General features: G+C 39.5%; 1 protein-coding gene across 4 annotated transcripts in view; it reads left to right on the forward strand.

Annotated features, from left to right (window-relative positions):
* The window catches only part of prrt4b (proline rich transmembrane protein 4b), a 204,900-nt gene extending 190,694 nt beyond the window's left edge, over positions 1 to 14,206 (forward strand). For 2 of the 4 annotated variants that reach the window (XM_089127156.1, XM_089127157.1), the window contains exons 4-6: positions 911 to 1,027; positions 1,914 to 2,027; positions 11,188 to 14,206. In XM_089127156.1, the coding sequence (XP_088983282.1) occupies positions 911 to 1,027; positions 1,914 to 2,027; positions 11,188 to 13,178 (2,222 nt within the window). In that variant the 3' untranslated portion in view covers positions 13,179 to 14,206. Of the gene's footprint in view, positions 1 to 910; positions 1,031 to 1,913; positions 2,028 to 11,187 lie in introns of all 4 variants that reach the window. The other 2 variants (XM_089127158.1, XM_089127159.1) reach the window with 2 other exon arrangements.
* Positions 14,207 to 14,239: the final 33 nt, after the last annotated feature.

The raw sequence follows: 14,239 nt of genomic DNA on the forward strand, positions 1-14,239 counted from the left end.
ATTGAATCAAGTGGTGACCTAGTGATGCTTGATGGTTTGATTTGACTGAACCCCTGCCAAGAGAGGATGAGTTGAGCTGTGTACAATCACACACGTACACATACACTGTCCTTGTTTAGGCTCCCCACTTGGTTTGGTGCAGAGCTCATTATTCATGCTAATGAGAGACTGTACTCTCAGCACTAGAATGAAGATTTTCTGTGATCAGGCCTAAAACAAGCATCCTGATGATACACAAAAACAAAAGGTTGCAGGTTTTTGCCGTTACCACAACAAGGGATGATTATAGTCACACAAACAGTCTACAGTCTAAGGTCATGTGTCTGCATATGTTTAGTGTAGAAAGTTTTTATTGCATAAGGTGAACACAAATCTACACACTTGTTTAGGCACATTGACGCTGCGCATCCATAAATAGTCCATGCACACAAGAATGCCCAAACAGCTACATAGCTACACATTTGGGAATGTAAATATTCCATCTCCAAGACTATTAATAAAGAATGTGACAAACATGGAAGCATGATGTGTGACACTTAATGGAAAAAATGTATTTCATTTTTGTAGGAATGTGGGAATCATTGACCAATGACGAGATAATAAACACTCTGGCCTCAATGTGCCTCAGAAAAGTTTTCGGTTTAGTTTGATAATCCTTCTTGGTCACAAAGATAATGTTTCAGTTTCTTATCCATAATGGCGCTCTGTCGTAGTGGAGCTTGGTGCCTACATTCATGAAAGTCAAGTCATTGTAATTAAACACTGAGATGCCAACTCCAATGCCTCTGAATACCACAGAAATCTTCTTGACATAACTAGGTTAGGAAATGTTCTTGTTTCTCCACTCTTTCAGTCATAAAAACTTTCATTCAGCACCACATTCTCAGCCTTGTGTGCTGTGTTTTCCCAGCAGGCTTTGCATTGGAGGAAGGCGATAAGGAAGTGGGGAAGAGTGCTGATCTGACTACACAAAAGCGACACGATAAGCTGACAACATCAGCTAGCACAACGACTCTCAGGAACAAAGGTAATTAAAACGGTCTGGTGAAAAATGTAATCTACACCTGTGATAATTATGCTCTGATTGCATCTTGGGCCCTGAACTAGTTTTTAAAGGCACAAATATATTATAGAGAACCTCACCCTAAGTAAATAGCACCACATTCAAGGTGCCCAACCTCATTTGTTGAAAGAATATTTTACACTAAATTAAAAATTGTGAAAACCCCATGTCATTCCAAACCAGTATGACTGGAAAAACGTACCATAAAGGTATCCGTCAATACATCCCATGCACGAATTTCCACTAATTTAAGTCGGTTTTCACTGATAATCGTTCCCGATAGTGAGCTCTCAACCAGATCAATAATGGTGTGTTTACACTGAAGCGACAAACTCCGCTCAGTGTCATTTAAACTCAAAATATTTTTGACAAACATCACTACTTGCAATAGTAGTTTCGACACAAGTACTGTCGTCACATGTTCTTTCACTTGTCATTTGCATAAAGTTGAGCATTTCTGAACCTTTCAACACTTTCGGCTGCCATAGAAATGAACTGAATACACCCACTCTGCTCTGCTCACTCCACGCCAGTGTAAAGCACCGTAAGTCTCGATCAGTCAGATTTGTGAAAGAATCATCAACTAAAACTAATTGGTGACCTGAATCTGATTCAAAATCATTATTTTTGCATAAATCAGACATCACTACTTGTCTCATAAACTCTATAATCGCAGATTTTCTTTGAATAACTTTTGGTCTATTATTCACACAAAACTATACCATATGATTTCAAAAGACACAAGTTGTATGAACCACTTTGATGATACATTTATTTGTCAAGAATCAACATGGATCCATCCCTATTCATTGTAATTGTATAGAAAATAACGTCTGTGTTTTCCCATCAGGCTTTGCATTGGAGGAAGGCGATAAGGAAGTGGGGAAGAGTGCTGATCTGACTACACAAAAGCGACACGATGAGCTTACAACATCAGCTAGCACAACGACTCTCAGGAACGAAGGTAATTAAAACGGTCTGATGAAATACAGTACATGAATGTAATCTACACTCAGGCATGTATTTGTAGTCGCCGTGTCGACTGATCGGGATCACGCTTAGAGAGCCTGTCATCTTCGAGTACTATTAAAACCAGCCAATGTAATTGGTGTGCATGAAATCCATTACACACTCCGCCCCCGCGGCGCGAGAATAAATACGGAAGTGGATGCACGCACTATTTTTTTTTCCGATGAAGAGCCGAGCGTAACTCGGAGTCAGCGGTGGTCCAGCAATAGTGGTGACGGGACTACGTCTCCGTTCCCTCCTTCAGGGAACGAGGGTTACATATGTGACCGAGACGTTTCATTTCAGTCGCTCACGTTCGATGTTCATTGTGTCGACTGATTGGGATCCCAATTAAAACGCCATCTAGTGCTGCCACCTTCCAGTGCTTAGACAAAAGCCTCCAGATCCCCCCACAATTAAGGAAGGAAGGGACGCTGTGGAAGTCACATCCTGCCTGTAGGGAGGTAACGTGGAGAATACACATATGAACTGGGCGGATGACCGGGCAGTTCAACATATGGAATGTCACTGGGGTGGCTCCAGCCTAAACAGGGGAGAGACTCAACCGAACAGTGACGGCAGAGCAGGCGAGGGAGCCGTACCGTGGAAGAATACATATATGGGATCGCCGTAGGGATCACAGCATATGGACCCAGCCTAACACAGGTTCCACCAGTGCATACTAGGGATGCCACAAGGGATGACAGCGCCGGCGTCTTTCAAATCCGTGGTGTGGGGACATTTCGTTTTTGCTGTTGAAAAATAATAAAGAGGAGGAAAAAATGGTGAACAAAAAATGACTGTGTGCAAGCATTGTTTTACACGTGTAGCCTAGGAAACACTTTACTGGAGTGCAAGTAGCTTATTTAAAATGGTCAATTTATGTTTACCAACTTCACATGTATGTTTATTTTCAAAATTTAGGAGTTTATGTGTTCCCCGGTTTGTACATGGGCTACCAACAGCTGTGAAATTAAAAATAAAGGAGTATTGCAATAAATAGTTTTTATTTTTTTTCTCCTTAACCTTTTACTGTTCCTATTGCCTAAGCATAGAATAACAACAAAACACTCTTATGGGTCAAGCCATCAGGACCGAGTCTAACCGAAAACGTGTTTAACTGTATTGTTGCATCCCTAGTGCATACGAGTGATAGGCCTGGCTTCAGACGTTCCTCCATGTCTGTTGATGAAGGGTATGGAGGAACTCGACAGGGTTCGGCTAAAAAGGGGAAATTAACTGGAGCAAGAATTGCTCACGTATCCACTCCTTAGGAGGGGAATTGCACAGCAAGCCAACTCAACGAACCGGGCTTACAGTGAAACTGGCTTCATGTGAAGGGAGCCCATGGGAAGCAGTGCATCCACTTCCATATTTTTACCCGGACCGCGGGGGGCGGAGTGTGTAATCCATTTCACGCACGCCAATTACATAGTACTCGAAGATGACAGGTGATGCTTAGAGATGACTCTCTAAGCGTGATCCCAATCAGTCGACATGTCGACTACGTTGAACGCGAGCGACTGAAAGGGAATCAATATCAGTATATTCTGCAGAATTTCACATTTTGGGGTTTTGCTTTGGTACAATATGAGGATGAGTAAATTTATGACAGAAATTTTCTGGTAATATTCTTTTTAAAAGTGTTTTACTAGCCATCCATTGGTTGAACATAAATAAATGTCATCAATTGAGCTCATATAGCTCTGTCTGACTGGTTGGTCACGGATATATTTTGATTCCTTATCCGAGGAAAACCTAGAAATGGCTTATTTGTTTCTCAATATTATACTGAGATAATTATTTAAACATTAAAATCCATACATTTCCCAACCACAGTAACAAGTGAGCCTAGCATTCTGGTTCTTTTAGTGAAAAAGTAAAACCAACCTCTTCCTCCTCCTCCATGTGATTTGTAGAACGACATATGCTTGTATGATATGGCCGATTGCACTTCGTCCAACCGTCTGCTACCTGCCTGTAATTGCTTCCAGAGGGAGGAGGAACTAGTTATAGAAGCACTTTTATCTCATAGTTGGTGCCTCCTACAAACAAGCCGACCACTACGCTGCCTTAGAGAGTTGAGTTACACTACGTGTTTCAGTAGAGCAGATCTATCAATATATGGTGTTAAGTGTGCCATTTTACGTCACCATCCCTGTTGATCTTGAGGTACGTCTTAGACCCAGCTTCTCTTCGGTAGCACCTAACCTACTTTCTCCTCGCTGCATTCAATAGCCTAACCTAAATTCCATTAATAGATGGACAAAATATGCCACAACGATCCAAGAACCAGGTTGCGAGCATATATGTGTGTTTATGGGCTGTCTCATAAAGTAAACTGCACGCAGAGATCCGACCCACAAAAATGCAGCTGCCGTGTCTCAAATTAAAGATGCAAAAGTAGAAGGAGGTGGATCAGATGGTCTTTCTGTCTCCGTCATGTCTCCTTCACTGCCTTTAGGTCAGCGTATCCGGGCCTCATCAATATGAATGGGATCATCCTACCCTGCTGTCCACTCATCTATTATTAGAGAGGGCAGAAATTGAAAGTGAGGCAGGACAAATTAAATCTGAATGAGTACTTACTTTCAATGACGTGATGGCATAGCACTGTATTCTTAATTAAGCAGAGGGTGTTGTCATCGGATCAGGAAGTCCTAAACATAAAAAAAAAGTGTTGCTGTTTCCTGTTTTTGACAACCTGGAAGACTCGGGTCCTCTTTACACTTGGTATTAATATCCATCTTGGGCGATTCAATCAACTAAGACACTTCAATGTATGCTAAGAAAATGCATCACACAAAGAGCTCTTCACATGGGAGATACTACTCGCGATTGATTTTAATAGAGTTTTTATAGGGTTAGTTCACCCAAAAATGGAAATTATGTTATTAGTGACTCACCCTCATGTCGTTCCAAGTCGTTCCAAGACCTTCCAAGACCATTCATCTTCAGAACACAGTTTAAGATATTTTAGATTTAGTCCGAGAGCTTTCTGTCCCTTCATTGAAAATGTATGTACGGTATTGTCCTAGTCCAGAAAGGAAATAAAGACATCATCAAAGTAGTCCATGTGACATCAGTGGGTTAGTTCGAATTTCTTGAAGCATCAAAAATACATTTTGGTCCAAAAAACTTTATTCAGCATTGTATTGTCTTCCGGTTCTGTTATCAATCCGTGTTTAGTGACGCTGCTGACGTGTATCTGCTGTGTCCATGTATTCGGGTTCAAATAAATATGGCTAGGCAAAAAAAGCAAGTCTTTCTCTTTGTTGCGAAGATTGCGTCTCCCTCAGACTGTAAACAAAGCTCTGGCGCACCAGATTACACGTCAGCAGCGTCTTATGTCACCAGCGTCACTGAACGTGGATTGACAACAGAACCGGAAAAGAATACAATGCTGAATAAGTCGTAGTTTTTGTTATTTTTGGACTAAAATGTATTTTCGATGCTTAAAAATTCTAACTAACCCACTGATGTCTTCTTTCCTTTCTGGAAGGACAGTATATACCGTGTTTACATTTTCATTGGAGGGACAGAAAACTCTGACTAAATCTAAAATATCTTAAACTATGTTCCGAAGGTCTTACGGGCTTGGAACGACATGAGGGTGAGTCATTAATGACATAACTTTATTTTTTGGGTGAACTAACCCTTTATTGGTGTTAGCATGTTGCTAAGCTAATAATCAGCCTGTCAAATACAAATCTGGAATTTGAAAAAATGCCTGGCACAAATAAATAAATATTACATTTTTATTAAACTATTTTTAAATTGAATACGAGATCACTTACAATGCTTTCTGGGATTGCCTTCACCATGAAGGATGTGATGTGGCTAAAATAAAGTATAAGAATGAAGTTGTCTCAAACTAGTTGAGCATGAGCATTTAGGCATTTTACTAATTTGTTCATTAGTGTTATTATTGTTAACTTAAACAAAAACTATTAAAAAAACTGCTCTTAAATAATGTTAATTGAAATAAAGCTGAAATAAAAATAAATATTAAATTAAATCTTAAAAATAAGAAATGTAGCCTTTGGCAAGTAACTGAAACAATAAGTTTAATTTGAAGTACTAAAATTACTAAATAAAGATATTAAACTAATAAAATGAAAACACAAAATTACTGAAACTTTATTTAAAAAATGTGAATATAAAATACTAAAATACTAAAATAACACAGCAATTTTGCTTCAAGATTCATTTCCGTTTATAATTCTGTTAGGTAAGATAAATGGCTCTTCACAGAGTGAATGAAACAAAATTGGCAGCAATTGTAATCCATTCATGTTCACAAAGACATGCTAATTGATAAACTACAGGTCAAGTTAGTGGATGGTGAAATGAAATTTAGTTGAGTGACAACACATCCGAACAGACTTTGTGGGTAAAAAAATGTTTTTCTAACCTCAAATGTAGTCATATAAACAATTTGACGTCTTTGATTCACCCAGGGTGGAACAGTCAACAATAGACCCTGCCTATCATTGAGTCGAATACCCAATGTTGGATAAGTGGAGTCATTTGCCTTTGTTCTGCTTCCCGTCCTCTCGAACTCTCGTCCAGTTTTTACAGTGCATGACCATAACAACATTGTTGCATTGTTATTTACCTTTAATTCCTTCTATGTTTAAATGCCTGTGTTCTCTCGGGGCATTTTGTGATAGATCCACAAACTGGGTGGCAACATTGATGCATGGATCAGGATCATTAAGATTTGATTGATTCCTGGACTGAAACTCTGGCTCGCTTCCATACACTAGTAATATTTTCCACACCCTAAGGGTGGAGGGCACACAAGGGCGAAAGAAAATAAAGAGCGAGGACGTTTGAAGCTCCTGCCACAACAATCCCTCTTATCAGTGCTCTGCCTTCTCGCCACCCTCTTCCTGTGTCTGCCCACCACACACTTTCTCTCCATGTCAGATTGACACACTGCACACACCCTGTAGTTAATCAAACTCAAATTATTCTCATCAAGAGAGGCGGACCCTTACTAAAGCTGTTTTTCATGCCATCCAGATCTCATTCGAGTTAGATTGACATTTGATAGCGTCTAAAAACAGATACCACCACGCTGAGTCAAACTTTAATTTCCATGCTGGTCTAAACTGGTTTGACTTTGGACTAGTTGGTTGCTAAATGCTGGTCTTTTAAAAAGAACAATTGAATTTATTTTTGCTCAACGTTCTGTTAAGTCTTATTTATACAAATACGCACACACGTTGTGTTTTCATGTTTTGTGGGGACATTCCATAAACATAATGATTTTTATAGTGTACAAACTGTGTATCACTAACCCTGTACCTAAACATGCCCATCACAGAAAACTTTTTGCATTTTTACATTTTCAAAAAAAACATAATTTAGGATGATTTATACGCTGTTTTCCTCATGGTGACAATAAAATGTCCCCACAAGGACATAGATTTCGGATAAAAATGATGAATTATCAAAGTAAGAATAAAAATATACGCTTAGCCAGTCAGCAAAAATAAATATTGAATATTTTTAATTTTGTTTTCAACACTGGTTGTACAGTCTTGTACTGAAAATACAGTGAAAACTAACATTGTGAAATATTTATTGCAATTTAAAACTATTTTTTTTTTGAATATAATTTAATATATAATTTATTGATCTGATGGAAAAGCTGAATTTTCAGTAGCCATTAATTCAGTCACATGATTCTTCAGAAATCAGTAATTTGGTGCTCAATAACATTTCCAATTATCAATGTTGAAAACAGTTATGAAAACATTTTTGTGGAAAGCATGATAAAAAATGTTTTCTTTTTTTGATTTTCTGAAGACTGTTCAGTTTATTTAAAATAGAATTTATTTTTTGTAGTAATGTAAAAGTATTTACTATCACTTGCAATCTTTTAAACCTTTGTGTAGAAAGCTTATAATTTGAAAAATGTACTTTTTAAAGTTGTTTTTATTAAGCAAATGATGCAAAACGTTGACAAAAAGTCTTCGATTAGCATACATTTATATATGACGCCAGGAAAATACAAATATCAAAAGAGGAGATTGAATTTACGGCATCTATGTTGTCTTAAGAATGAAGCAAAAGCAATATATTAAACTCATAATAAACTCTTATTCATTAATACACAACCAGATCAAATTTCTCTATAAATAAATCCTTTTTGTATGTACGTCACATTCGGTTCAGCAGTTTACACAAAAAAGCTGAACATCCTTTCAGACAGTTATATTGAAAAGAAATCAGGTCAGTGTATTCCGATGAGCCAAAGTTTGTGGCGAACAAGAGGACTTGACTGCAACCTATATTTAATGTAAGTGGATAAACAGCCATCTTGATGTCAAGCTATATATCTAATGAGTGCTGCTTGGTGGTTACTGTTGTGGTGGTTTTGATTAAAGAGAAGTATCTAATGAGCAGTGTGCGGCTGTTACACACACGCTACCATTAATCAAGGCCGGTTAGGTTTGATTATCTACTCCCACCATCAGAAGAAACACTAGAAAGGTTTTTGACACAAAAATTGAAGCCAATGCTCACCACTGTCTGGCTCAATGTGTATATTTAGTCAAAGTGGTGGTCATCAGCCATGAGCGAAAAATACCAGACCCATCTTTGGGAATGACCCATGTCTCTGCGCAGGCCTATGCTTTTTTTAAAAGAAGGGAGGTCATAAAGCAGTTAATTTGGTTCTGGGTGTAACAGGAAATTGCCTTTCACCACCAGCATATAAAAGACTACAGAATCAACCCAATATGAGGCAGGGTCTTGCCAGCACTCAACATCATCCAGACATGATGTATTGGTTGGTTGACCTTACAAATGAGAAACAATGAGAAAAATATGCCTGCCTTTTGTCTCATATCTTTCATCAATTCCTTTATGTTAAAACGGGGATGAGGACAGGGCAATAATGGCGTCCTTATTGAAATGATTAAAAACTCGATCGTTTGGGTTGTTTAGAAAAATGGGTTCATTTGACACAGTAAAAGTTGGCATCAGCTATTCATCAAGTTATTTATTACGCATTTATACAGGTACACAAATGGCTCCTGTTTTGTATAATTGCCTCCATGCTTTGTCTCAGGGCTTCAGTAAACTCACAGGGTCTATTAGAAAGCCTGATCTTGCCAGCTAAGATGAGTTATGACTCATCTGCTCTGAAAAGGGTGTAATTAGATGTGTCAGTCTTTTAAGAGCAGACGAACATCTGCACACTGTTATGCACAGGATTGATATGGCTGTGGAAGCTAATATTATCCATCTCATATGGATTTGCACATCAGCAGGGCAATCCTTCCTGTGCAGGGGGATGTGAATGTTTTGAATGTCTTATCTCATTTTACAGTGGCACATTAGATGCCACGAACAAACCTGTGTGGGTTTCTATAAAGTGTACAAGCTGTACGTTGATGTTAGTTCATCTGAGGACTTGCTTTTGGATTACTTATATAACTTCCAAAGAAAATGTTTGGTAAGCGTTATGGAGCATTTACAGAATTGCAAATGGCTGTCACATGGAACTTCACGTGCTGTTCCAACTCTGTTTGGCTAAGAAACTCTAATGTATGTAACACTCCTCAGCACCAGAGCCAAGCCACAGAATCCAAAACCTAAAACAGCAGCTTCCTCCCACAGCAATCTCTGAATCCAACAATCCAATCACAATTACATTTATATACAAACAACAGATGTTTCATGGTAAACCACCAATCCCCGCTACTTAGACAAATAATAGATTTTTCCTCATTAGAAATATCATATTGAGATCTGTTACCTTAAAGGGACACTCCACTTTTTTTTGTAAATAGGCTCATTTTACCACTCCCCCAGAGTTAAACAGTTGAGTTTTACCATTTTCGGATCCATTCAGCCGATTTTCTGATACTTAGAAGAATATCAGTAACCAGACAGTTTCTGGTCTCATTGACTTCCATAGTATATTTTTTCCTACTATGGAAGTCAATGAGACCAGAAACTGTCTGGTTACTGATATTCTTCTAAGTAGTATCAGAAAATCGGCTGAAAGGATTCGAAAATGGTAAAACTCAACTGTTTAACTCTGGGGGAGTGGTAAAATGAGCCTATTTACAAAAAAAAAAAGTGGAGTATCCCTTTAAAACATTAGATGTGGAGTTTAGCAGATTTGGGAATCTAAACAGCTAAACCATGATTTTCCACTGTGAAACATGCTTAGCTGTGCAGACACCTTAGAAATGTCCTCTAGTGGCGATGTCTATCACAGAAAAACAAATCATATGTTGTCAGAGATGTTGGTGACAGTAATGACTGCCTTGGTTGTCTGTGCTGGAATAACCATTTTGTATACACTCCGTAAAAAAATAGGGCCCAATGCACAAAGGAATTTTGTGTATTTATTTTTCCAAAGGTGTTTATCCATATTTTGAATTCTGCATTGCATTGTGTTTCAGGGTTAAAATAAATGTCCATAAACTAGAAATTACCAGAAGCTTTTCTGGTTTTCTACAGATTATTTTCTTTGTTTACTTGTGTGATTTATTCAGCTTTTACATTTAAATTGGTCATTTCATGGGGAATCAAGTTTTCCTCATTCTTTTGAGATAAGAGTTAGACATTTATAAGTGAACCCTTGGAAAAAAAACAATTAAAGGAATAAAGACATTTATGATATCACCACTTTAAAGAAGAACAAGGTTGCACTTTATTTCGGTTACTACATTCTACTAATTATAAGTAACTACATGTCAACTAACTGTCATTAGATTATTAGTAGACTGTCAGTAGACTGTTAGGTGTTATGGTTCAGGTTAGGAGAACAAGTTGACTTGTAGTTGCTAAGTTACTTACAGTCAGTTGAATATCTGTTGGGGACCAACAAAATAAAGTGTTAGCAGATATTAAGCAAGTAGTCTACTAATACTCTAATGATAGTTAGTAGACATGTCGTGGCAAAGTTACTTATAGTTAGTTGAATGTCTAAAGTGGACTATCAAAATAAAGTGTTACCAAGAACAATTACATGACACCACACTAATATTAACACTTTTAAGAAACTATATAAAAAAAATATGATTTACATATATCTCTTGATACATCTTCTGTTACTAATAATACAATACGTATGCTCTTCTTTTCAGAAATGCCCACCACTATGTTTGAAGACTGGATCACAGACCTTACTCAAGAATCTGCGCTCCCCGACTGCAACGCGGAACGTTCTGGAATCTGCAGTTCAAGCGACACTTGGCCCACCACTGTCCTGAGCAACATCAGCAAAAATGACAGCACAACCACCGTCTCCACCAACCTCTCTCAGAGTCCAATCCTGTTTCCAGCCCCACCCATGTTTGTGGCACTGTATTCTGATTGGAACAGTGCCCTGGCAGCATGGGGTTCAGCATGGGATGCACACATTTACGGCCTGGGCACTGTGTTCTGTCTAGTCGCTTTGGCCTCCACCCTGAACCTTCTGTGCCTGCCCCTACAGTACCCATCAGGCTGTGGCTACTTTGCTCTGGTCAGTCTCTGCCTGATGGCCGCTGGCTGCACTAGGGCCTTTGCCCTATTGTACGATGCTTACGGATACCAGGACCGCATGGCATCCACAGAGGCCTCGCTGTTACTTTACGAGGCACCATTCCCCTGCATAACTGCTGCCTTCGGCCTAGTATTCCTGCTCCTGTCAATGCGCTCTCGTATGCAGCTGTCCTATTCCGCCTTTCAAAGACCTTGTTTCCTGGCCTGCTTGGTGTTTCTGCACTTTGCTGCTGCCTTTGGACCTGTTGCATTGCTCCATGTTGACCAGCAGGTCTACCTGTTTCTGTCCTTGATCTCTAGAGGTGCCTTTGTGGCTCTGGCAGCTTTCCTATCAGCTGCATATTTTGTGTTCTACTGCTACGTTCGCGCCGACTCCAAGCATATTTATCATCTGAACAACACATCACCAACACCAGCTGAACGCTACAACCGCTGCCCATTTGCAGAAAGCCGAGATTGGGACCGGGCAGCAGCTGCAGTGCTACTCTCTGCTGTCTTCTCTCTAGCTTGTGCGGGCCTACAACTCTATGCCATGCTGCATGCTCTCGGCATTGCTGGAAGTGCTGAGTCCTTTCGGCCTTGGCCGTGGTGGACTTTCCAATTCAGCTGCCGAGTGTGTGAAGCAGTGGTCTGCCTCACACTGGTTCTGGTAGTTGCTCAACCAGTCTACTGTTCTGATCATCTTCCCCAACCAGGCAGTTGCTGGAAAGATCTTCTTACGGCAAAGTCACCTATCATTCCTGGGAGCTACCAGTGGACTCTATCCCAGCAGGAGAAGCTGGCCATCTGCGATCCAATCGGGCATGGAGATACAGAGTGCCTGCCCTTGTACACATTGGTGGATGACCGTCTCAGTAGCTTGAATGGCCTTGACCTTTTATACCATAGCAATCGGGCATTGGCCTATCGGGACCTTGACCTGGACTTGCCCAACATTGGTGCCCCTTCTGTGGGTTCATCATGTACTAGCGACTCCACAGCAGACCTGCGCCCTCCGTCCCCCATAAATCTGCGTCGAAGCATTGATGAGGCACTGTTTAGCGAGTCTCTATTTCCCATGAGTATCTTCAGCCCCTTACGACCTTTCACCTCTAGTGACCACTGCCTGAACGGTAGAGAGACCAACTCCAGTGGTACCCAAACCCTGAAAGACACCCTTACTCCTGATCCAGGCCTGTACCGAACATCTTCATGTGTGGAAGTGCTACCCCAATTCCCCCTTCCTTCTCAAGCCCAACCAGAAGGTCCATCACTGGGTTTTCCTCCATCTCCGTCTCCCTCACTGTCATCTTCCACTTGCTGCTCATCTCCAGAGCCCTGGAGAGGCAGCTCCAGTTCCTGTTCCCTCTACAGACAGTCTCAGGGTGGATCATCACTGATTTTGTGCTCTAGTCCAGAAGGACACCATCCACCACCCAGTGGGGGTTCCAGCCACCAAGGGGGAAGCTTACAGAGACCCTACAGAACATTAAAGGCAGAGGAGAGTCTGGACCAGCAATCAGAGTTTGACCAGTCTGTCCAAGAAGAATTTATCAGTGTGTGCAGAGAGATTGATGCTCATAGCGTCTGCAGTGAGACTATTGACCTCTAGGGGGAGACCTTGACTTTCAGACACAACCGAATGACGTAATATGATGATGCCAAAAGAGTTTCAGTGATGTGATGGGAAAGTAGTGTGCAGCTCAGGTGATTTGGTGAGTGTTTACCAAGGTGTCAAAACACATTTGCTCTATGTAGATATATTGGAAAATGTTTTATGGACCAGAACTGTGCCAAATGTTTCATTTTGTAGGGGTGCTTGTTGGTTTGTCAGGTAAGTTCTCCAAAGAGATGGATTCTGAAGTCAATATCCTTGTAAAGGTTTAAGAAGTGCCACCGATTGCCAGACGCATAGACAGATTTTGTACAAAGGTTTTTTGATAATTATTGATAAATTTGTAATTGTAAACAAAAGCAAAAAAAGCAACAAAAAAAGTGTTTTAGAACTTCTTTTCAATGCTAATAGTGTATGTTTGTATGAATTTGTACAAAATCCGTTTTTGGTCTATATGATTAATACTGTGATAGTGCAAACTACTGATAACCATACTGTAAAACACATAATATGGACTATAACATCAGAAAATAGTTTCAAATTAAATGCTGTATAACCTGCCAAATCCAATTTTATAATCTCATAATTTTAAATATATGGAAAAGGTCTTTGGGCTTCTAGTCTTTGGTTGCACATGTAACTTTGTTTATCAATGCATTATGTTGAGGACCTATACAGTTTTATGAACAGAGAGGATAAAAAACTTCAGAGTAGGATGGAAGTACTCTTGCAATACACTCTGCTGATAATAACGTACAACTGCGCTATAGACTGCCATTTTATCCTGCTTATAGTGTATATTTGATATGAACTACACTTAATGAATAACCTGCCAGGTTTTACATCGTTTTCAAATAATCGTAACACTGTTACTTCAATACATATTAAAATCAAGAAAAAGTGACTTTGTACATTTTATAGTGTGCATGTCCTGAAAATATGAACTATGTGAGAAACTGCTGATACATCTAATGTTAGTCATTTAGAGGCTGTTGAAGATTTTCAATAAATATATTAAAAATTGACATTTGGCCCATGCATAAATATTTTACATAAAA

The sequence above is a fragment of the Pimephales promelas genome, chromosome 24, assembly GCF_988280905.1.
Source record: "Pimephales promelas chromosome 24, fPimPro1.hap1.1, whole genome shotgun sequence".
NCBI lineage: Eukaryota > Metazoa > Chordata > Actinopteri > Cypriniformes > Leuciscidae > Pimephales > Pimephales promelas.